Source organism: Scardinius erythrophthalmus (assembly GCF_964197995.2).
Source record: "Scardinius erythrophthalmus genome assembly, chromosome: 2".
NCBI lineage: Eukaryota > Metazoa > Chordata > Actinopteri > Cypriniformes > Leuciscidae > Scardinius > Scardinius erythrophthalmus.
In genome coordinates this window covers 9,555,705-9,579,470 of record NC_138222.1, presented here as the reverse complement: position 1 = coordinate 9,579,470, position 23,766 = coordinate 9,555,705, and the positions used below count along the sequence as shown (strand labels likewise).

General features: G+C 37.0%; 2 protein-coding genes across 2 annotated transcripts in view; one reads left to right on the top strand and one right to left on the bottom strand.

Annotated features, from left to right (window-relative positions):
* Nucleotides 1-12,888: 12,888 nt before the first annotated feature.
* gba3 (glucosidase, beta, acid 3) lies at nucleotides 12,889-20,381 on the bottom strand. The gene is made up of 6 exons (XM_081349292.1): nucleotides 20,239-20,381; nucleotides 19,531-19,593; nucleotides 18,854-19,078; nucleotides 17,284-18,092; nucleotides 17,022-17,145; nucleotides 12,889-15,239 (listed from the first exon to the last, which is right to left on the bottom strand). The coding sequence occupies exons 1-6, from the start codon at nucleotides 20,264-20,266 to the stop codon at nucleotides 15,028-15,030; spliced, it is 1,461 nt and encodes a 486-aa protein (XP_081205418.1). The 5' UTR covers nucleotides 20,267-20,381; the 3' UTR covers nucleotides 12,889-15,027.
* Nucleotides 20,382-22,582: 2,201 nt separating this feature from the next.
* adgra3 (adhesion G protein-coupled receptor A3) overlaps nucleotides 22,583-23,766 on the top strand; it is a 50,406-nt gene continuing 49,222 nt past the window's right edge. Inside the window, exon 1 of the mRNA XM_081359286.1 lies at nucleotides 22,583-23,680. Within this exon, the coding sequence (XP_081215412.1) occupies nucleotides 23,457-23,680 (224 nt within the window). The 5' untranslated portion in view covers nucleotides 22,583-23,456. The remainder of the gene's footprint in view (nucleotides 23,681-23,766) is intronic.

Below are 23,766 nucleotides of genomic sequence, written 5' to 3'. Positions count from 1 at the left end.
CGATTTCGATACTTTTTCGATACTTTTCCTGAAAAGGGAGAAACACTCTCAAATATCATTGCTGTGCTTTATTTTAAAACCGGGACAACAATCTAATCATATAACACACTAATAAATGAACATATTAACAGCAGATATATAAAACATTTGAACAAAATATGAAATATTTTATCAATTTAGCAGCATTATCTTATTTATCATAAGAAACATAAGAGCTTTATCTTGATTCTGAACTTTGAATAAAAATATGAACAGCGATTATATTAAACAATGTTTAATATTGATAACATATGATAAGCCTCATTGGTGATATATTTGACGTGGGGAGAGAGTTGTGGAAGGCCTATACTTCATGTTAAACATAAATATATAGCAGCAAAGACAACATTGGCAGTGTTGACAGCAAAATAGGCTACAGAATAATTCGTTCTGTATTGAGAGGTGCAATATTTGAAAATCGATCATATTTTTTTTAATTACATGTATTGTATTTATGTCAAAACTTTCAAACATCAAAATGTCATTCATTAATATGTATTCGTGTCAAAATTACATAGAAACATGAACATCTTTTCCTATTCTGTTTTGCCAACACGCGTGCGTGTCGCGTGAAAAATAGGCGTCGGTTCTGTTTCTAGCATGCGCGCGTTTTCCGCGCGTCTCGAGCTGCGCCCAGACGCGTGTCATGCAGGCAGTTAACATGGGAGCAGAAACAAAAACGGACACGACACGCAGCCAGTGTGTCGCCGACCTTTCAAATCTGGAACGCGGTCATTCTTAGAAGTATCGATACTAATAAATTAAGGAATCGTGACGTTTTTAATTTCCGGTTTACTTTTGAGGTATCGGTGCACCGTGCAACAGAGCAAGGTAGGCAACGTACTTCCATATGTCACTCCTCGCGTCATATTTGTCTACGAGTCGTGGACCACTTGTGCTCGCACATGCAGCCATCTCGCTGTAGTGTTTTGTCACATGGCACTGACAGCGGCAGGTTCTTTGCTGCGTGCGTCAGGAAAAAAAACGCAGACGTCCATAGGGAGGGTTTTTTTTTTTAAGTATCGATACTGAAAAATTTAGGTATCGTTATGTTTTTAATTTCCGAGTATCGCGATACTTTTGAAGTATCGATACACCGTGCAACACTAGTCCAGGCCCGTCTGAAGTTTGCCAATGACCATCTGGATGATCCAGAGAAGGAATGGGAGAAGGTCTTGTGGTCTGATGAGACAAAAATAGAGCTTTTTGGTCTAAACTCCACTCGCCGTGTTTGGAGGAAGAAGGAGGATGAGTACAACCCCAAGAACACCATCCCAACCGTGAAACATGGAGGTGGAAACATCATTCTTTGGGGATGCTTTTCTGCAAAGGGGACAGGACGACTGCACCGTATTGAGGGGAGGATGGATGGGGCCATGTATCGCGAGATCTTGGCCAACAACCTCCTTCCCTCAGTAAGAGCATTGAAGATGGGTCGTGGCTGGGTCTTCCAGCATGACAACGACCCGAAACACACAGCCAGGGCAGCTAAGGAGTGGCTCCGAAAGAAGCATCTCAAGGTCCTGGAGTGGCCTAGCCAGTCTCCAGACCTGAACCCAATAGAAAATCTTTGGAGGGAGCTGAAAGTCCGTATTGCCCAGCGACAGCCCCGAAACCTGAAGGATCTGGAGAAGGTCTGTATGGAGGAGTGTGCCAAAATCCCTGCTGCAGTGTGTGCAAACCTGGTCAAGAACTACAGGAAATGTATGATCTCTGTAATTGCAAACACAGGTTTCTATACCAAATATTAAGTTCTGCTTTTCTGATGTATCAAATACTTATTTCTTGCAATAAAATGCAAATTAATAACTTAAAAATCATACAATGTGATTTTCTGGATTTTTGTTTTAGATTCCGTCACTCACAGTTGAAGAGTACCTATGATCAAAATTACAGACTTCTACATGCTTTGTAAGTGGGAAAACCTGCAAAATCGGCAGTGTATCAAATACTTGTTCTCCCCACTGTATCTGCAAGATGGAAGGCGGAAGGACCATCAGAATTGAGACTGGTTTCAACAATATAGGTCACCAGTTCAGAAAGAGCCATAGGAAAGATGGCTGGTTGAATAGTTTCACTCTGTGACTCTTTCTCAAGCCTTCTGAGGTGGAGTTTCTCTCTGTTGTAAAGATGAATGAGACACAAATTATGGTATTTCAGCTCCTGTGCAATGGCATCAGCACCACTTAGTTGAGACAATAATTTAGCATCATTCAGTGTTTGTGCACATTCATGTAGTCTGTCATTCAGTTGCTTTGCCATTACCTGACGTAGGTCAGATTCAGGAGATATGTTATCACAAAGAAAGCAAACCTGATCATCTAGACTTTTTTGCATCATGGTTCTGCGATGCTTTGTTTGGCCTTCATCTGTCTCACTACATTGAGCATCGGATTGTTGCTTCTGGGCACGAAGTAACTTTGTGTTGTTGAACCGAAGTCGACAATTGTAGTGATACTTCGCTTGGTTACTTCTCAAAGTAGCTTCTATACCCCCACCTTTATCCAGTCATTCCAGGTCCAGGGTCATTGGCATTTTGCTCATCTTGTGAAAGAGTGGAATGTTGGTGGCAATCATTTTATAGCCATAATGTTGAGAAACATGACGGGTAGGTGGTGATTGGAGGGGTTCCTTTGTGTCTGTCTGACAAAGACAACATTTCATCCAATCCGTTGGCCTCTTGGCTGACATGGGATTTTCATTTGCCATTTTGGGGGTTTGTTGTCTGATTAAGGCCGAGGGGTTATCCCTTTACCACCTCAATCATAGACATAGTACACATTCAGGTATGGGATACAACTAGGTACGGGTCACCTACACCTAGCCCGATCATTCATCCAGTGCCATTTAAGTCCCGTGTGATCTGTACACCTTCCAGGTAAGCATACATGAACAAGTCATGTATTGCCCCGCTTACCCTTGGCTCGGCTCTCCCACACTGGCACAACCTGTCAACACTAAACTTAGCTATACTATTACTACTAGTCAAGAACTACAGTGTAAGTAAAACTAGATCAGCTGACACTGAACCCCATGCTGAGTTCCACAGCAGTGAAGTCACCAGTGTGCCCTGGTTGTGTAATGACGTTCACTCTATTAAACAAAACCTTCCTTAACACATTAAATTGAGCTCTGACAGAAATGGTGGCCATCTTGAAAATGGTTGCCATCTTGAATTTGAGCGGCACACACCTTTTTCCATGATAATGTTCCTTGAAGAATATTTGTACCAAATTTCATGATAGCATCACCATTTGAAAAAAAGATGTAAGGATTCAAGAGAAATGGTGGCCATCTTGAAAAATGGTAGCCATCTTGAATTTTTGAGGGACAAGCACCGTTTTCCAAAAAGACATTCTGAAGAGAGTATTTTCACAAAATGTTATGCCTACATCACTGTTTGAACAATTGACATGATGAGCATTTGACAGAAATAGGCCGCCATTTTGAATTTTTGGGTGGCCAACGCCTTTTCCCCAAAAAGTGACCCTTATAGAGTATCTGTGCCAAATTTCATGCTTGTATACCAATTTGAACGATTCTCTTGAAATATACCATTAATCTGCTGCACTATCAGGCAGTTTTGAATTTATATGCTATTTAATGTTTGATGATCGCGTTATTTTACATTTGCATTATCAATCTTCTTTCACTTGTTTCTGCTTCTTCTTCACCTGTGTTTTAATCCGGAGATTCTGTGCCATTTCAGAAGATGCGTAATAGCGCCCCCTATCGTATAACAGTGAAAACATGGATAGCTGCGAAAAAAAGGCGGGGAAAGAGTAAAGTAGATTTGAAGTAAAGATTTGATGTACACTACAAGTGAACTAACCAACACAAAAATTCAGATACTCAGAATTAGTAACATTTCTGTTTTCTTTAATCAATATTTTTAAACAATGTAAGTTTATAAGACAGTGGGTAAAACTATGTGAAAATAGGTATTTCTTGGCTACTCAATCAAAAGAGTAAATACAACTACAAAACAAGTATACAAAGAATACTTAATTATACTTTTAATTATACGAATTATATATTAAGTCGAATTGCGCCAAAAGAGTAACACCTGACGATGTCGGATGTAAGAGTAGCGTATGCTTTGACGCCTCTCGCGGTTCAAACAAACAGGGCTGTGCAACAAACTCAAGCTCCTCCGACATTTCTCTTTAAAAATTGTCGTTTTAGACTTCTAATTCGTGACTGGTGTTTTGTTTTGCTGTATCCTCTGCACTTCCGCATTCGTCATTACGTCATGTGCCAGGTCAAGGTTTACTCTTTCGCGTAAACCTCAATGCGTACGGCCGTCTGCCGGTATTTATTTTAGTTAATAAAGTTCTAAATATAGATATTTTTCTTACACGAACAAATCACTTCAGAAGGCCTTTAACCCCCCAGAGCTGTGTGGAGCACTTTTATCATGGATGGATGCACTTTTATGGACTTCAAATCAGAAACGACCATTCCCTGCCATTATAAGGCTTGGATGAACTCCGATTGTAGTGCAATTTTAAGTATATTTCTGAGAAGGACTGATTTACTGAAGTATACTTATTTTTAGTAAAAAAAAAAAAAAAGTATACTTATAGCACACTTGAATAAACTTCTTTTTCGTAAGGGTAGGACATGACGATACACTGAGTTGGCTGGCAATCCTAGATTATAAAGTGGTAGCCGTAAGCAATAGGCAAAAGAGGATGTGAAGGACGAGGACAGAATGTTGATTGCACATTGTCTCGAGGGTATTTCTCACTCCTGCTCCCCTACAGAGGTGACTCATCACAGTACAGTAGGATATCCAACCAGATAACAAAACTTTGCCATATTTAAATGTAAATTGGGTTTCCAATTCATACTTGATCAATCATAATATATAAAAAATACTTTAGTTAAAATAGAAAAATGTATCTGTTTATTTTGTCTCCTTATTACCATTTATTTTGCTCAAAACAATAGTGAATCATGAAGAGGAAGTGACGTCATCTGAATTTTTCATATCGCATGTTGCGATAGTCTTTTCTTCCCTATTGAGATGTAATCCAAGTGAAACGGCTTCTGGAACAAGAAAAAAATTGTCCATTTTGATTTTATGGTGACTTTATAAGCGAGTTCTATTCTCATTTAATATCATTTGTTGTTTTCATGCTTGACAAAAGTATATCCATAAATTACCCATATCCTATTTCCACCCTGTCACATTATAAACTAATTTTTATTTTGTTTGTTTATTTCTACAATTTATACAAAGTAATATCGTTGATGTTTGAATGCTAAAGATAGGAGAAAAATTTTGGTTTGAAAAGTTTCCCCGGTCACAAGTTTAGAATATTCAAATCATTGTTATTTGTTGAGTAATTTATCTTGAGAAGATGAAATTCAATTTATTCATTTTCAATACATTCTTCAATACATGGGTTTCAATGTATTCAATACAATACACTAGAAAGTTACAGAAAGGTCAGTTTGATCAGGGATGCAACTAAACTCAGTGGACCTTGAGTGTTTAAGCTTGAAGATTAACCTTAAAATGACCTTTCCAACATGTAAAAGGCAATTTTTTTGTTATAATTTTTCAGTTTTGAGATAGCAGAATAGAAAGGTAACCAAAACAAAAAACAAAGGCAACTAATAATATTGCTACTAATTTGAAATATGTGTCTCCAACAAACTTTTGTGAAATGGTTTGGGCCCATTTCACTATTGACATCTTTTACATCCAGGATCATGCATAACATGATCCTGAGCTTAGTGTTGGACTTACAGAGAGATGAACAGAAATTCATCATTGTTCTTTCAGATTGTTGTTAGTACATGGTCATTTTTCAAAATTATCTTGGAACAAGGATTCCTAATCATGAACAGAGCTGACCCTGCCACATTGATCAAAGTGTCAAGGCTGTAAGAGAGGATAATTGAAACAGAAACGACACAGTTTCTTTTGAATATCTTCTGGAAAATGGTCTCAGATCTTTACTTTACTAAGACCTCAATGTGTTTACACACACTAAATTTCATCAAAATGAAATAAATCCAATCCAATTTACAAATTCTGGATGTTCTGCTGATGTGCGCAAGGTTTTTTTTTTTATCTGATCGAAACAACAGTTGGAATCAAGCATTTAATTTATGTTTAGATTTGCAATTGAAGTTTAGATTAAATCATCAAAATATGAGAAAAAAAAATACAAATAAATAAATAAAAATTATATATATATATATATATATATATATATATATATATATATATATATATATATATATATATATATATATATAAAATATGACGGAAGGACAAAACACTAAACTTTGTTAAGGTATTATTTTTAAATTATTTTGAATAAATGGCAAACTACAGCAACAGGTTTTATTTTACTATGCAAAAATATTTCTCTCTTGTTTTTGCATGTGTTCATAATTTCTTTGTTTGACAGCCTGACAAAAAATGATGTCCGCAAGATTTGGTAATAGAGGTCGACCGATTCATCGGTCGGCCGATTAATCGGCCGATTTTTTGCATTTTTAACATAATCGGCATCGGCCAATATCCAAGTGTATCAAGCCGATTATTAGGCAGGCGCATCTGTGGGCAGCCTAGTGTTGTTGTTGTTGTTGTGGAACACGCGTTCGACGCACGCTGCGCCTAGAGTCATTCTCCAGCAGAGTGAGCAGACCTCATCCAGTGCTTAAGGAAGGAGCTAAGTTCCTTGGAGAAAACTCCTTTATATTTAATTAAAAACTTTTGATATGTTACTGCCAACTTAGAGAAAAAACATGAATAGGCGACATGACGTTCGGCTACTTTGAAATTGATAGCGTAGTTGAGGTTGCATTAGCACAGCAGAAGGGTTGCTATCATGTCACAATAAGTAAGCAAGAATTTACAGACAGTGAATCTGAGACTTTTATTTGTTCTGTTTGTGTGTCTTATATTTGAGAGGGTTGTCACTCAATGCAGAGAAATAAGTAATAAAAAAGAGACCAACTATATGCAAGTGAAGGACTGGCTTTGCTTTGCTAGCGTCGTTGTCGCTAGGGTTGGGTAGCTACAGACAGACCCGGAGCTAATACGGCACTGGTGCCTTAACGACCGTTATTTACCGGACCGAATATCAACGCACATTTCTGTGCTTCATTTCAGTGCTACTGTTATGTCTGTGCTTCTCTTGGATGCTCTGAAAACGGACGTTAGAATAACAGAAACATCGCTTCGCTGCACTTGACACTAGTCAGCAGTTAACTTTAGCATTCCGTTAGCTAGTAGCTGGATTAAACACGGTTAAAATGCTGGCCAAACAGTAATGTGTGACTGTATTTCACTGTAGACTAGGGGTGGAACGGTACATGTATTCGTATTGAACCGAAACGGTACAGGCGTCACGGTTCGGTGTATAAATTTCCACGGAGAATACACGCTATAAAAATAAATAAAACTCTCGTGCAAAGTAATGCGGAACTACTGTTAGATACGCGGGTTCTTTAGGGACACCTAATCTGTAGCTCCGCTTTAGCTCCGGCTGCGATGTAAAGATTGCAATGCTGGAATATGTTGTGTGTGTGTGTGTGTGAGAGAGAGAGAGAGAGAGAGAGAGAGAAAGAGGCGTGGGCGCGATCGAGATCGAAAAGTCGCGTGTGTTTAAAGTCGCAAAGTGTTTACTTGTATTTGTGTACAAACGCGCGCGTGTGTGTGTGAGGCGCGGGCGTGATCGAACAGTGGAAACATAAAAACATACTCCGTCATTTTGTTTATCAGGACATCATTCAAACTGCAAAGTGTTTAAGTTACTGTTAATTAAAATGTTAAGGAAAACAAATATATTAATCTGAAATGTAGCAAATTAATTTTCAATTCATTCAGGTACAATTACCAAACATATCTCAAGGTCTTTTTGTCTTTTGTACAAGTGCAGATTGGTAAAGTGTTCAATAAATGTTTTTGTTGAGAAATTTTTTCTATCTTAAGTAATTATTTGTGTTACATTTTATCTTTCAAATAGAGGTTAAAAACAAGCACATAATCGGCCAAATATCGGCCAAAATAAATCGGCAGCATTAATCGGCCATCGGCCGACCCGGATTTCAAAAGATCGGCATCGGCATCGGCCTGAAAAAAAACATATCGGTCGACCTCTATTTGGTAATGTTTCATTGCGTTATCACAAATAAAACAAATGACTCCAAGTTGACTCCAAGCCAATATGCTTTCAAAATCTTGAATACATTTTTAATAATATTTGAATAAAGGGTGAAGATGTCAATTTTCCTAGGCCGGATATCACTTTTGGCCACGACTATATATCAGAGAGAAACGGGTTCTCAACAAGAAAAAAATGTAGGGCGGGACTTTATTTTGTCCATGAGGAATTGATTGGATGGTTGTTGTTTGCTATTGGTCAATCTCATGTGAGTGACAGGTTGTCCCGCCCTCACGCCAGTAAACATGTCATCAGAGAAGAGATTATGAGGGCACATGAATTAAAAAATAATGATGTGCACAGATAAATCATTTATAATAAATACTGAAATATTCCATAAAAAATAAGAAACGTCCATTTTGATTTCATGGTGACTCTAAGGAATAAAGAGAAGAGACACTGTGATTCAAAAACTCACTGATCAGATAGTCCATCACATGTCAGACGCCACGCTCCGTCCTTGCCAAACTACCAAACAGCAGCAGCTGGTACACACTCCGCTGGGCATTTTCCACTTTTCCCGTCACCGCTCCATCACATCTGAAGATGAGAGGCTGTAATTCACAGGCTATCTATTCTCAAGGTTTAGCCACACAGTCTTACCCCTCCACTCGTCCATCCACCACAGCTCCCAAACCAGGGTGGTATCCATCTCCTGGCTGCAGGACAACCTCTTCCGGCATGGCATCACTCCCAGTGCCCCACTTACAGCCATCAGTCACTGTCTCAGCTGATAGCCCCATGTGTCAGCCGTATGGATGACCGTCGCTTACCTGTACGGTCCTGCATGCCAATAGACTCAGAGTTATGGGGAACAGAGTAGTCAGTCTGTTCAAGTATTTCACGTCATCTGTGACGGGATGGAAAAGCATCTTATATTCATTAAGGCTGTGAAGTGTGAGTATACTGCAAAAATCTATTTCTTTTCTCGTTTTCCAAGAAACCAAGTTCATTTTTCTCATTTGAAGCACTTGATTTTGATAAATTTATCAGAAAACAAGACTTAATCTTCTTAAGTAAATTACTTCTGTTTAGATATTTGTACCGGAAAACAAGACAAAAATACTGTGTAAGAAATTTACCTTGTTCAGTGATAAGAATCAGGTTTGAGAAGTAAACAACTGCGATGCTAACTTAGCTATATATGTCAATAGCGTGAGAGCATCGCGTGACATAATAGTGTTTCTCTAGTAACTATTGATCAAATGAGTAGCAGTGTAGTGCGACGAAACAGTTTTAATGTCTTAGCTAAGAGAATTGAACATGCAAACCTAAATGATTCTCTCTCAAAATTAGCATAGGAAAGTTTGATTCATTGTAGTAAATTGCTTCATCCTGACATAGATATACATTCTCTCTGTAGCATTGGAAAGTCTGATTCATTATTACCCAATTTTATTTATAGCTTGTAGATTGTGGTTTGCTTGATTACTTAAAGTAACTAATTCCATTACTTGTTTACGTTTTTTTTTTTTTTTGGAAAGCAAAGTTACTTTTGAGTTACTTTTTCTCAGCTGGGCTGAGCTTGCTTAAATAATGAAAATATAAGATTCTATTTTTGGCTAATGTAAAGGTTCTTTCACACTAAAAGTGAAATGAATAAGCTTCAGGCTAAAGGAAATGTAAATTTACTCCAGTACAATAGAGGGCGCAGCTCAAACAAACCTTTCAGCTGGGCTGCCATTCTGAATCACAGAAGAATAGGACGCAGGAGAAGAAAGTCTAACACTCTTAACTTCAGTAATAAAAAAAAAAAAAAAAAAAAAAAATGAACAAATGTGCTGTTTCTCTTAAGTCATGTTTGCTTATTAGTATGGTTGAATGGATCATTGAAGGTCAGCAGCAAAGACACTGGTTAATAAAGTGAGATTAAATACATAAAGTCTTTGTTTTATTTAACATGCTTCATTATTGCAGGTAATATTCTGCGTTTGCATTTCACTGTTTGGTTCATTTTGAGGGATACTGAATCTGTTTTTCTGTAAGTGAGATGAGTAAATGCATTCTCGCATTTAAGGAAGCAAATTAGTCTCAAATATAATTCACGCAAAAAACATGATTCACACTAGAGCTTAGATCGGGCCCAACAAATCAAGCCCGACCCTACCCGAGCCCGTTGTGTCCGAGCCTGGCCCGGCCCGACACGTTCACTGTAATTATGAGCCCGAGCCCGATTTAAACCCGACCATTTTTAATATGTGGGCCGTTATAACCATGCAGGGGCAGCGATATAATTTTTTCTAATGCAGGTGCTGCTGCGCTAGATCATTTAGGCTACGGGGGGAGCTGCACAGTTATATATGTTATATAAATACTTTTAATAAATGAGCAAAAATTGGCCACTCAATATTAAATATTCGATTATTTTAATTATCACAATTAAAGTTTTAATTTTATTAAATTGGACAAGCACAACATTCAGCATTCAATCAAATATTCTTAAAGATTAATTATTATTTATAATGTTACTTCAACATATTGTTATTTCAACATAATATGTGTGTGAGCAACAAGCAAGATGTGCATTTGTAAATTCGGTAACAGCGCGAGTTTCAAATGGTGTAAAAGTGACCGCGGCGCGCCCGCGACTCCATGTCGTGATGTCTGGTAAATTGCTTTTTATTAAATCTAGGCAATTGGTTGATGAAAAATTTATTAAAATTAAAATACAATTTATACTAAACGAAATTCACTATAAAGAAAAGCTTTCTTCAAAACAAAACTTAAACTTTAAACTAAATGTGCTTATTCAATGGCTAAAACACGTAGGCTACTACAGACTCTCTTTTTGAACAAACTGCAGCACATTCGTTTAATTCTGAATTTTGCACATATTGAAAGGCATTTGTTTGTGCATAGTAAAACATATCTGTAACATTTATCCCATTCATAATTGTGCGTGCATTTATTAATTATTATCTTAATGAATAATGCGACAAGGATGAAGCATGTAAATTGCGTTGTTTGTTTATTCAGAAATAATTGAATGGATCGGAAAAGTAACAAAAGAGGACATCGAGGGCTGAGGCTGACTATCATAATTTCTGTCATGGCAAGACACACTTCATGTGTCTGTTCATCGTCGAAGTCCCCGTTTTTGTTTTTTTTTGCTGTCATGGGCGAGCAGCGTGCCGCATTTACTGCACGAGACAAAGCCAACACATATGTTGTCACTCCCCACGACTAGTTTAAAATGTTTCCATACCTCCGATTTTCCTCCAAACTTGCTCAAAGTTAATTCTCCTGTTTTAATTTTTTTTTTTGCTTCTTCAAGCACTTAAGAATAGTAGACTACAGCACGCACAGCAGGTGTGATGCGTCACGCGTGCGAGACTGCGAGTGCGAGTGGACGAGACGCTGCGCATGACACGTGACGTGCTTTATCAAGGGCCCGACCCGACCCGGCCCGAGGACAGTGGCGGGAAATATCGGCCCGGCCCGCGGGTCGGGTCGGGTCGAGTCTGGGCTCGGGCAGAGAATCTAAGCTCTAATTCACACATGCATAAAACCTAATTCATGTCCACACAAAAAAAATCACCTTGGATTTGTGTGTGTGTTTTTGAGACTTTCCTGGCAGCGCTCTCCTCCTACAGAGCAGTCGTACTTTTTAGCCAATCAGATTTAAGCTTATCAATCGACCAATCAGTATCACGTGAGGGCGGGCCTACCTTCATGTTACATCATCAAAAAAAAAATTTTGTGTGTGTGTGTATGTGAATTAGGTTTCATGCATGTGAAATTGCCTATGCATGTGAATCATGTTTTTTGCGTGAATTATATTTGAGACTAATCCGCTTCCATACACATTTAACTACAATAACCATCATGTTCACACAAAGCCTTTGCACACTCCTGATTTCTCTCAACGTGGTTTCAGTGTAAAACAAAATAACTTCCGTTATTTATTTAAAAGAGTAAACTCGGATATTTTGTTGTAAATTTAAAAGTAGCTCATGCGTTACATTAGTGACTTGAAAAAAATAACCTAATTATGTAACTCGTGTTACCTGTAATGCAGTACCCCCCAAAACTGTTAGTTTTTTTTCTCACTTCAAAAGAGGTTGAATAAGAGAATATGGCTGAACAGAAATGAGGACATTAGTTTCCAATAATTATTTGAGTAAAAATAGCAATGTACTTGGTGCAATAATCTTTTCAGCTTCTTGGTTTAAAGCTTATAGGAATTTTTTTTAGAGATCTTATACAAACAAAGACTTTGCAGTATCAATTGAGAATATAATCCTGTCATTATTGGGGCCCAAGGGAGGCCTTTTTCAGCCACTCAGACGATGACAGTTCACAGTGAGTGCCTATTATTCAGGACTAAATGGAACTGAAAATGTACATTCCACATTGAACTGGCTGCTGAAAGTACAGTCCTCATGCCAGAAGAAATGCCATTAGTGTTCCCATTCACTTCAGTCCAAATAGGCTGAAGTCAGTCATTTGAACGTCACGATGGTATGGAAGAGTTTACTTTTATTGCCGTCTCCTATACAACTATCTTTAACATTGAAAATGTATTTTTATCTTTGTGAATGCCTACTGACCCGTAGATGTTAAATATTAATTCCATAGTATCTAAACTAATTTTGATTTAAAATCAGGAGTTTGAAAATGAAAGCACAAAACATAGAGGCAGAAATAAACAAGTGGGTTTTAGAATATTTAATATAAAAACATTTACATATGTTCACTTATTATTTCAGATTAATCATGAAATATCACTAAACCAGCAAAGGCTCTATTATTTATTATAATTATATTTTCAATTAAATTCACATTTATTAGCGCTTTTCACAACACATTGTTTCAGAGCAGCTTTACAGAAAATGCATGCGTCTACATTACAATTTAGAGTGATCTGTTATCAAAGGTGACTGTGTCCAAGTTACGTATTTCAGATCACGCAGTTAGCTAACATCATGTATTCATTTAAGGCAGAAACAATGAGCTCACTGAAGTAATTATTACAAGTTGTGAACATAATGATTACAATATATAGAAAAATTGGCATTGATGCATGTTGATTCAGAATTCTATAATTGTAAATTAATAATTCTATATTGTAGAAATTGGTCAATTCGAGAAAGGCCTCAAGTCATGTTTATTTAAATGTTTATTTGACAAATATTTCTTTGATTGGAAGCATTCAGTCGCTCATGAGGTTCTTCATTCAAGTATTGTAATTACATAAAACATCAGTTATTGGTGTATTGTTACTTTTGGTGCTGTATCTATTCATTGTGGTATAATAATGTGATTTCTGGCCTATAGATGTATTATGATATCAAAATGACCAAAAGTAACACTTGCATCATCAGGAGTGCTAAATTCAACATCTGATTTTATTAGGTAAGGCACTTTGAAATGGATTCTCTCGCATACAAGCTTTTATTTATTCTTCTGTGGTTTATTCATTGAGACTGCCTTTATCTCACAGGGTATCTCTGTTTCTACATCTTTCTGTTTCGACCGTCTTTCACTCCCTGCTGGCTTCTCCCGCCAACACCGGAGCCATATCATTTAACACATACTGTCACTGACGCTGAAACCTATAGGACGCTTGTCTAACAGGGTTCCCACACTTCTTGACCATTGCATTTCCATTAATTATTTAGTTGTTCATGATTAATAAATAAGGATTTTTAAAACTATAGAGAATGCACTCACAAAAAGCTATTTTTATACCCAATGAAATATTTAAGCGTAACCAAAAACCGTTTCGCTAATTGCCGTGACTTTTTCCAGGCTGCAATTCGCAAATATTTAATGATATTTCCAGGTTTTAATCGTGGGAACCCTGTTCTAGGACACAAGTTCTAGGTTTTGAATATAATCTACTTCATACTGGAAATAGTTAATTAGCAGCTAAATTATTCAGTTAATTTATATTAATCTAATGAGTTCCCTTGTTGCTGAATATTTCATAAGTGTGTCAAAATATAAGTATGTTCCAATAAAAATGTGCCTCCATTAATTTGACATCTGTATAATTGACCATCAGTGGAGGTGATTGAATGTTACAATTAAATGCACTCATTTACATTCAAGAAACCTGTATAAAAATGTCAGACTGACTGGAACATGTGGATTAAAAATAGCTTCTATTGTTGCTTAATTCACTTGAGCTCCGATTATCATAATTCAAACAATACAATCAAATACGATTTGTGATCTCATATTATTAATTTATAGGATGCAATAATGGCTGTTCCTGGGTGAACAATTAGAACAGAACACAATTTTTTTCAGCCATTTACTCCCTTGGGACTTTAGGGCTGTGGTTAGATTCAGCATTCCCTCATTTCCAATGGTAATTGCATGTGCAATCCAGTTAATGACACTTTAGTTTGCATGTAAAATTACTACAACCTGTTATGTTAATATCTCATGAACATTCTCCTTTTACACCATTAGGAGAGTGTAATGACTGTAGAACTCGCATAAAGCAATCCCAGCCAATATACCAGCACAAAATGCTGTTCCAAATTTAATACCATTTTTAGCCACACAGAGGCAGCATTTATCAACAAAACACTAGAACTGAAACCTTGATTTTCTTGCTTATGCTTCATACTTAATGTTCAAGAACCCTCAGCTAAAGGAATTAAGTCCAACTTCGATTTAATAACAATGACTCACTTGATTTTACAGCAAGCAACACTGTAGTGTAACCAGCTAGGCTCATGATTATTTAGGCTGCAAAAAATATAAATTACTGCATTTTCATTAGACATTTCCTGATGTAATTTCTTCATGTGTAATATAATGTTGATTTCGTTTCTTAGTAGTGTTGTTAAATGCTCTTGGGTTTGGTCTGAGAGCGATGTTTGGATATGACAGCAGCATACTCTCTACCTGAGCGGTATATGGTGCGTTTTAGTTCAGGCGTAGAGAAATCCACATGAAACAAGCCGAAGCGCACACTGAAGCCATCAAGCCATTCAAAGTTATCCAGCAGTGACCAGGCAAAATATGCCTTTACATTCACTCCATCTTGACTGATAGCTGGAAAACAAACACATCATCCATATTATAATAATATAGTATATAATATTTGAAAAACTTTCAGTAGTCTGGGTCTCAAAGCTACAATACAAGGACTTTAATGTCCTGTCAACTGGATTTTACAATTTCAGGACTACATCCACGCTTGTGAAAAAGAAAATACACTTAAAGGGATAGTTCACCCAAAAATGAAACTTGATTTACTCACCCTCAAGCCATCCTAGGTGTATATGACATTCTTCATTAAGACGAATACAATCAGAGGTATATTAAAAAATGTCCTGACCCTTCCAAACTTTATAATGGGAGCCCAAAATTTAAAGCCCAAAAAAGTGCATCCATCCATTATAAAAGTAATCCACACAACTCCAGGGGGTTAATAAAGGCCTTCTGAAGCGAAACGATGCATTTAAGAAAAAAATCCATATTTAAAACGATATTAGCTATAATAAATAGCTTCCGGCAGATGACCGTACGCATAGTAGCATAAGCTTTGACGCTTCTCGCGGTTTAAACAAATAGGGCTGTGCAACAAACTCAAGCTCCTCTACTACTATATCGAAATCCTCTGAGATTTCTCTTTAAAATTTCTCATTTTAGACTTCTAGTTCGTGATCGGTGTTTTGCTCTATCCTCTGCGCTTCCGCGTTCGTCAATATGTCATGCGCCAGGTCAGAGGCTGCAAATCGCTGCGTACGGTCATCTGTCGCAAGCTAGTTATTATAGCTAATCAAGTTTTAAATATGGATATTTTTCTTACAAAAACCCAATGCTTCGCATCAGAAGGCCTGTATTAACCCCCTTTGGATTATTTTTTTATGATGGATGGATGGATGCATTTTTGGGGCTTCAAAATCTCACCCCCCATTCACTGCCATTATAAAGCTTGGAAGAGACAGGATATTTTTTTAAATATAACTCCGATTGTGTTAGTCTGAATGAAGAAAGCCATATACACCTTGGATGGCTTGAGGGCGAGTAAATCATGGTATAATTTTAATTTTTGGGTGAACTAACCCTTTAAGCAAACTTATAAAAGAGTACTTATCATGGCAACAATATACTTACTTAAAAGTAAGTATAACCTGAATGTAGTGTTTTGACACTTAATTGCAATTAAATGAAAATGTATTATAGTATAAATGTATACAATTAGTTCAACTTAAGGGTGCCTTTTGACCCACAAATTCATCTTTGTATGTAATCTCATAATTACTTCTATTGTCTTTAAAATATGGTATTGCCACATGTACTGACAAGCATTTATGGTAAAATAAAATTTACTTAATGTAATTTCTGTTGAAATTCATGTCTTGTTTTTAAATACAAACATAAAGTTGGAATAATAATAATAATCTAGTACATTGCACATTTTTTAGTATGTTATAGTCAACACATCAAAAAAAAGTGTTCTTTTTTTTAAAGGACAACAAAAGATTATTAAAGTAATTATTTAAGAAGCACTTTTAAAGTAAAACTTTTCATTTGACATTATTACAAAGTGTATTACAAACAACTTAAGTGTGTTAAGAAAGTCATGAAAGTGTACTCTCTTTTAAGCACACTTAAATAACCTTTTTGTTTTCATTAAAATTAAATTATCTGCAAGTACGTTTTTTAAGGAAAAACTATTTATTTGTGTTTAAGAACAATACAACTACGCATTGAAGCACACTTTTTCACAAAGGCATTACAAGTCTGTATAAAATTAACTGTATAAAATTAACTTTGTACTCTTGAGCTATTTTATTGTACATTGCGCAGTGTTTAATATGACAGTACCTTTGCCAACTTCCTGCAGAGTGTCCAGATAGAACTGTGAGCGGTCGGCATCTTCTATCTGAACCGGCCCCATCTGCGAAAAGCCATTTTCAGTGATATAGATGGGCAGACTGGAATATGTGTCCTAAAAAAAACAAGCAAATGTAAATTATTTTGTTAACAAGACAATATATGAATCACTGTATAATAAATATACTCCTAATTAAATAAAGGAAAAATAAAGGAAAGTTAGAGAGAATTGGGCACAAATAAATGAAGGTACCTTTATATATTTCAGCAATTTCCGCAATCCATCAGGAACAACAGCCAACCAGTGAACCCCACATATGGGCCATGACGGGTCAACAACCCCCTCTACCCCCTGATCCCCCACGAAACTGAGCTCGTTGTTCTTATCAGCACTACTTAGATCTTTGACTTTCCGAGAGGTGTAATAGTTTAGTGCAAAGAAATCCGCTGTGCCCAAAGGAGTGGGCTCTTCCTTTGAGAAGCGTGGTAGCCGAGAGCCCTGCTTGTATCCCAGATCCAAGCTTCTATTCTCAATCCTGAATCTCATGGACTCTGGGTAATCTCCTGTGCAAAACACAGGGCAGGCAAACCAGCCCAGAGTGAAGTCCTTGTAGCGCTCAGTGGCTGCAGCATCTTTAGGACAGTCCGGGTTCAACGGCTCTACCCAGTCACTGTTCAGGGCAAGAGACACTTGCCCTCCTTGTAAAGGCCTGAAATGAGCATGATAAGTATGCCAGGCTTTGGTGTGGGCACGCAGCATGTTATGTCCCACCAAGTAGACTGATATTCCTGGATCTTTGATCCCAGGGGCAAAGGTGCCATCTTCATGACCCAGCTTGGCACAAACATAGGGCTCGTTCAGTGTGATCCACAGCTTCACTCTGTCCCCAAAGGTCTTAAAGCAAAACCTGGCATAACTTTCAAAGATGTCTGCAATATCTGCTGAGTTCCATCCACCAAGATCCTGTAAGGCCTGAGGTAAGTCCATGTGGTACAATGTGATCATGGGCGTCACATCACAAGCAATCAAGTCGTTAATCACTTCGTTATAATACGCCACACCTGAGGGTTACGGAAAAAAGGTCAAAAACGCAGGTAAGTAACTTTAGGAAGTATAATGATTTAGGTGACAAGTAGGCCAAAATTAAACTTGCAAACCTTTTTACATTGTCCGTGTCAATCCTTTAAATCATTTAGAGTCGGCATGAAAACGATATTTTCCTCACTAATGTGACAAATGTAAATCCGAGTGTAACGGGTTCACGAGCTAGGCAAAATTAGGGCAGGACTTGATTTTGTCCATTAGAAATTGATTGGACAATTGTTGTTAATTGCTATGATCTCATGTGAGTGACGCATCATCAGAAAAGATATGTTGTTGAGAGGTTTTTGATTAAACATTACAATGGTACTTGAATTTTAAAAAAGTGCATTTATAATAACACTGCAATATTCCATAAAAAATTACTTTAAAAAGAATGCACTAAAAATAAAATCCAAGAAAACACAAAAGTTGATGCTTTGTTTCCTCAAACTTGTTCATGGATTAAGAATGCTAGAATTTCAATAAAAGTGTTTTGAGTATAAAGATAAGTATAAAGTATTTTGACTCGTTTTTCATATTTTCCTGTTCCTACAGGTGAATATTTATGCTATTTAGATAAATATCTAATTTTACTTGTGTTTTTTAGTGAGAAGTTATTATTTCAAAGTATTATTTACAGGGTTTGTAAATCTGTTTAGCACAGAGAAAGAACAAGGGATTGACTTTTTTGATTTTACTCTTATGAGCCTCACAAAGAGGGGCATTTTGCCTTGAGCACCTTTTGGATTAACATGATTTGTGGTTCCATCGGGAAGGAGCCGTGACCAGGATATGGACAGACGGTAATGGGTGAGACCAAGCTGTTGGATACATTTCAAGTCCTCTTTCCAGAGCTGATAGCTGTTACAGGCCACATCTCCATTATGGTCTTCAAACACCCGTCCTTTGACGTGACAGAATGTGTCCCATACGCTGTGGCCTCTACCATCCATATTCCAGCCTCCTGCAAGATAATTTAAGGAATCGAAAGGAAAGTTTAGACCCATTATATATAACCTCATTTAATTTTCTTTTGTAATGTACAACTGTCAAATAACAAAGTTTGACTGCTACAAAGTAACAATCCACACCTGCCTTCAACAAAAAGTACTGGGGTGTTATAATCTAGCGATATCATCTTACCATGGTATTTGCATGGTACTATAATGTACTATTAATGAAGAAGACCATATAATTACCATGGTATTTGTTAAGAAACATGACAGTATAATGATGCCACGTTAAAAACCTTGTAGTATTTTTGTAACTAAACAACTCTATGTTCTAAATAATTGCAAATTGTTGCTATTACATGCATCCTGAAATGCTGAATCTGCAAGTGAGTTAAATCAGATAACAAACTCGAAAACCACCGCGACGTTTACTACAGTAAATTAACACAAGTGTAAAATGTACCTTCTATTTGATAAGCAGCAGTCGCAGCTCCCCACGCAAAGTCTTTTGGAAATACGGTGACATCTAGTGCAGACATATTTTAAGACAATGATGAAGAGGAAACTAGACAAAGTTAAACGGAATAAAAAAAATGCATGCAATCAATTCTTCTTCTTCTTCTTCTTTTTAGGTTTTATGGCAGTTGGCATCCAAATTGTTGCATTACCGCCACCTACTGAATTAAATAGTTTTCCCAGTGCAGTATATTTACAGTGACCACCCCAAAGTTCACTGCCCGTTCTGTATGTCATACTCAATTGTCTGAGATGGTATAAATTCTTTCCTCAGCGTATTATCTAGTTCTTCTCCTGATATGTCCACAATGTCCAAAAATCTTCTCGCCGCATCCAACACCATCTTGATCCTCTCCGATTTCCCTTTAATTTCCACAGCACAATTGACCACCATAGCAATAAATCCTAGAAATCGCTTCTTGTCCATGCCAATAACGTTATTCTGATCATCTCCCTTCTTTCCCGTCTCCTGTTCTGTTTGCACTACTGCTCGTTCCATTCTCTTAGTAGCTTCTGCATATGTTAGCCCTTCTTCTGCTCTGATTTTACTCACTTTTACCTGTTTGATTTTTTCAGGACATTGCATTGACCCCGCATGGTGATTTCCCAAACAGTGAATGCATTTTACTTGTTCCTCTTCACACTCCCCTCTTACACAAGTATTTTTTCCACATCTCCCACATCTCCTGACTCCTCTACACACTGCAGCCACATGTCCATGCAATCAATTCTGGCAGCACGTTCGCAGCTTAAGAAAGCGGTGAAGGTCAGCTCGCCCTGCACGTTACGTCATCGCGCACCAACGTCATGAGACCGTACAAGGTACATTTCATTTTATATATATATATATATATATATATATATATATATATATATATATATATATATATATATATATATATATATATATATATATATACATTAGTGACGTTTTTTTACATTATTAACATTTTTGACGTTTTTTGATTAATTTAAATTAGTGACGTTTTTGCTGTTCGGTAGAATAAACGTTAATGATTTGTTTTTAGGCTCAACGAATTGTAATGCAATAGTTTATCGTATCATGTTTCGTAAGAGACTGAAAAGGAAATAAACTGAAAAGCCCCAAGGACAGTCAGAGACCTTTGACCAGCATGAGGTGCAGTCCTCTTTACACACGGCTTCTAAATTGTCCCTGGTCACAATGACTACATGAGAAAGATTTATGCTCCCATAGGAAGCATCTGCATGCGATTCAAAGTCACAAACGCAGCACACAATGCATTGTTCTCTTCAGGTTGTTCTGCTACGACGAGGACCCATTTAGGCTAACTTTTTTTCTTTTTTTTTTTTTTTTCTTTTTTTTACACTACTGCCAACCTGTCTAAACTTGTTTGTAGTGCAGCAATGCAAAGAGAACCTTTTGTGAGGGCCACACAAAAACAACTGAGCACAATGGATCAAGGATCCTTTAGTATTGTGTTGCATTTTGTTTTGTGGTTTTGTAATGGAATGCCATAACTTTAAAGGAAATGGATGTGCTTTTTTATTAACTGCAGAAGTGGGTCACTCAGTTGTCTCTTACATGTTAACTATATATATACAGTATATATGTGTGTGTATATATATATATATATATATATATATATATATATATATATATATATATATATATATATACAGTATAATAAAATGGAAAAGCATATTTTTTTGTTATGTAACCTGGCAGGTTACAGGTTAATCCTGCTAGCTACTTTAGCACCTTATATAGTCTTAAATAATCCTGGTGTTACAAATTATTTTTTGCAAATAGAAATAGATAGTCTCTCAATTAATGTTCGGTGAGGTCATGAACTGCATGCTGTTTAGAATTTAAAAAAGTTTTTAAATAGAGTAGCCTACTGCATTTCACACAGATCAGCAACCTCTTAATGACATAAAACATTTAGACCATATACTAGAAATTTTAACAGGTTTAAATGACTCTTGTTATTATCAAAGTAAATATTTAGTAAAAAGTACACTGATCTGCATAATTTTCTGTATACAGATAAGTGAAAAGTAAAAAAAATAAGTGCAATTTGCAGGCCTGGAAAAGTAATGACTAAAAATTATAGTAATAGAAATCTAAATTAAAAAAAATTAAAAAAACAACGAGAGGGGTTAACACTGATAAAACCAAAGAGGGCAAGAATTCTCAAGATTTTTTTTTATTTTCAGAACGATATAATTTAATTGAGTACATATACCATCAGATGACTATTTACAGGGTCTTTTCATAACTCTTCAATAACCTCCTAAAAAGTTGTCAAGGACAGAGCTGTTTTACCCATGAGAGTTTTAGCCAAGTTAAATAACTAAATGGACAACATTGACAGCAGGAGAGCAAACTAAACCTCATCAATAGCATTACCAAAAAATATCCCATAGCCTATAGCTTCAGAAATCTGTCACATCTTTTATTAACATTTAAACAAAGACCTTTGAGGTGAATGTGATTTCACCAAGTACAACATGTTCCTCTATCAACATTTTTGTTGATCCTAGAGTTCCAATCAACCAATCAGATCTAAGTGACAATTTTAAATTTTATGTAAGTTTAGACTTAGGTGTACATCAGTTATTATTCACACATCATTTCCCTCTAATTTTAGGGATAAGTTATTAGTAGGGTTGGGTTTAGGGGTAGGGTTAGGCCTAGGCCTATTTTTTCGTAAAGGAATGTTGTTCCAGGATCAACAAAATATGTCAATCCAGGATGTCTAACATGGCAAAATCACAGTGACCGAGATATGATTAGTCAGTCTACTTAAATCAAAAATGAAAAACTTCATGGATACAAAAAAAGAGCAATTGAGGATATATTCTATAAACTTATATGCCTACTGACTGAAGATTCAGTATAAAAGAAAATAATATCTTTTAAATTAAAGGCATTATTGTATAAAATTTGGGCAATAACAACAGTGGGTTTAATTAAAAGGATCGGTGTTGACTGGAGTTCAGACCAAACCTATGATGACGTCAGGGGAGGAAATGGAACATGGAGCCCGAGGCTCAGAGAAAGAGAACGGCAACACACTCGGCTATGAACTGAGCAGCGCTGGACACATTCACGCTTTTACCGTCTCACCGACTGCAAGAAGCACACTCTGGGACCCTGGGTTACACATTCCGCTTGTAGCTCTCACAAAGCGTTTTTACCGTCGTGGTCGGTAGCAGCATTCAAGCTTATGGGGAACAGCAGCAAAGTGAAAACCAACTTTACGCATTCAGTTTCTCAAGAATGGTTTTATTGTTCGGCACGCGGACATGTCGCGTTTAATGACCTGTTTTAGATAACCTTCGAACAACTACCGTCTAGAAACTGTTTGGCTTTCTTTTGGAGTTCAAATAAATGTGCAGTGAGATGCGCACAGAGAAAAAGTTTACGTGAACAGATTTCCTTGAGTTTGTGAGACTGTTATCTCGGGATGGTTGCAGCTGTCTCTCTTTTAGCGCAGGAGCGAGGTCTCCACTTTGACTGGAAACAAAGAAAATGCTTCGTGTAAAACAGTGGAAACTTGCGTGAAACCAGCTGGAGAAGGTGTGTTGAGTTGTACAATGATGCTTATGGAAAACAAAGAAGGATATTCGACCGCTGCCTTTCGGACTGCTTAATGTGGAGAGCAAAAACCATGATAAATCGTCCCATCTAATGTTGTGTCGAGTCAGTATTTCGACCATGACTTAAAGGAGTGCTGACCAGCGTCTCTGCTTGATGGCTTTTGACGAATATTCATCGCAGAGATCGTGTTTAGATATACACAACAGCAACGAAAGGCTTTCTGGGGCTATTTATATGCTAATCTGACCCCTCTCCTTGCCGTGTGAATATCAACGAAGGCAGGAGTGATGTCGGTGGGCGCTACTTGTGTCTTTTTTCTGGCTTTTGTGCTTTTCAGAAGCTCGAGCTCTGCAGGATCGACTGAATGTAAATCATATGATGAACGCTTCAAAAGTGCAGGAGGGAAAAGCTCTTCGTCTGGGGCCACACTGGACAGAAAAGTGGTCTGCAGTAACATGGAGCTCCATCAGGTGCCTTCTACTGAATCATTTCCCAACAGAACAGTCTCACTGTAAGTTAACACTCATTTTCCTCACAGAATCAACATGGTCATTTATCTCAAAAAATGCCCTTAACCACACATCACGAGGGTCATTC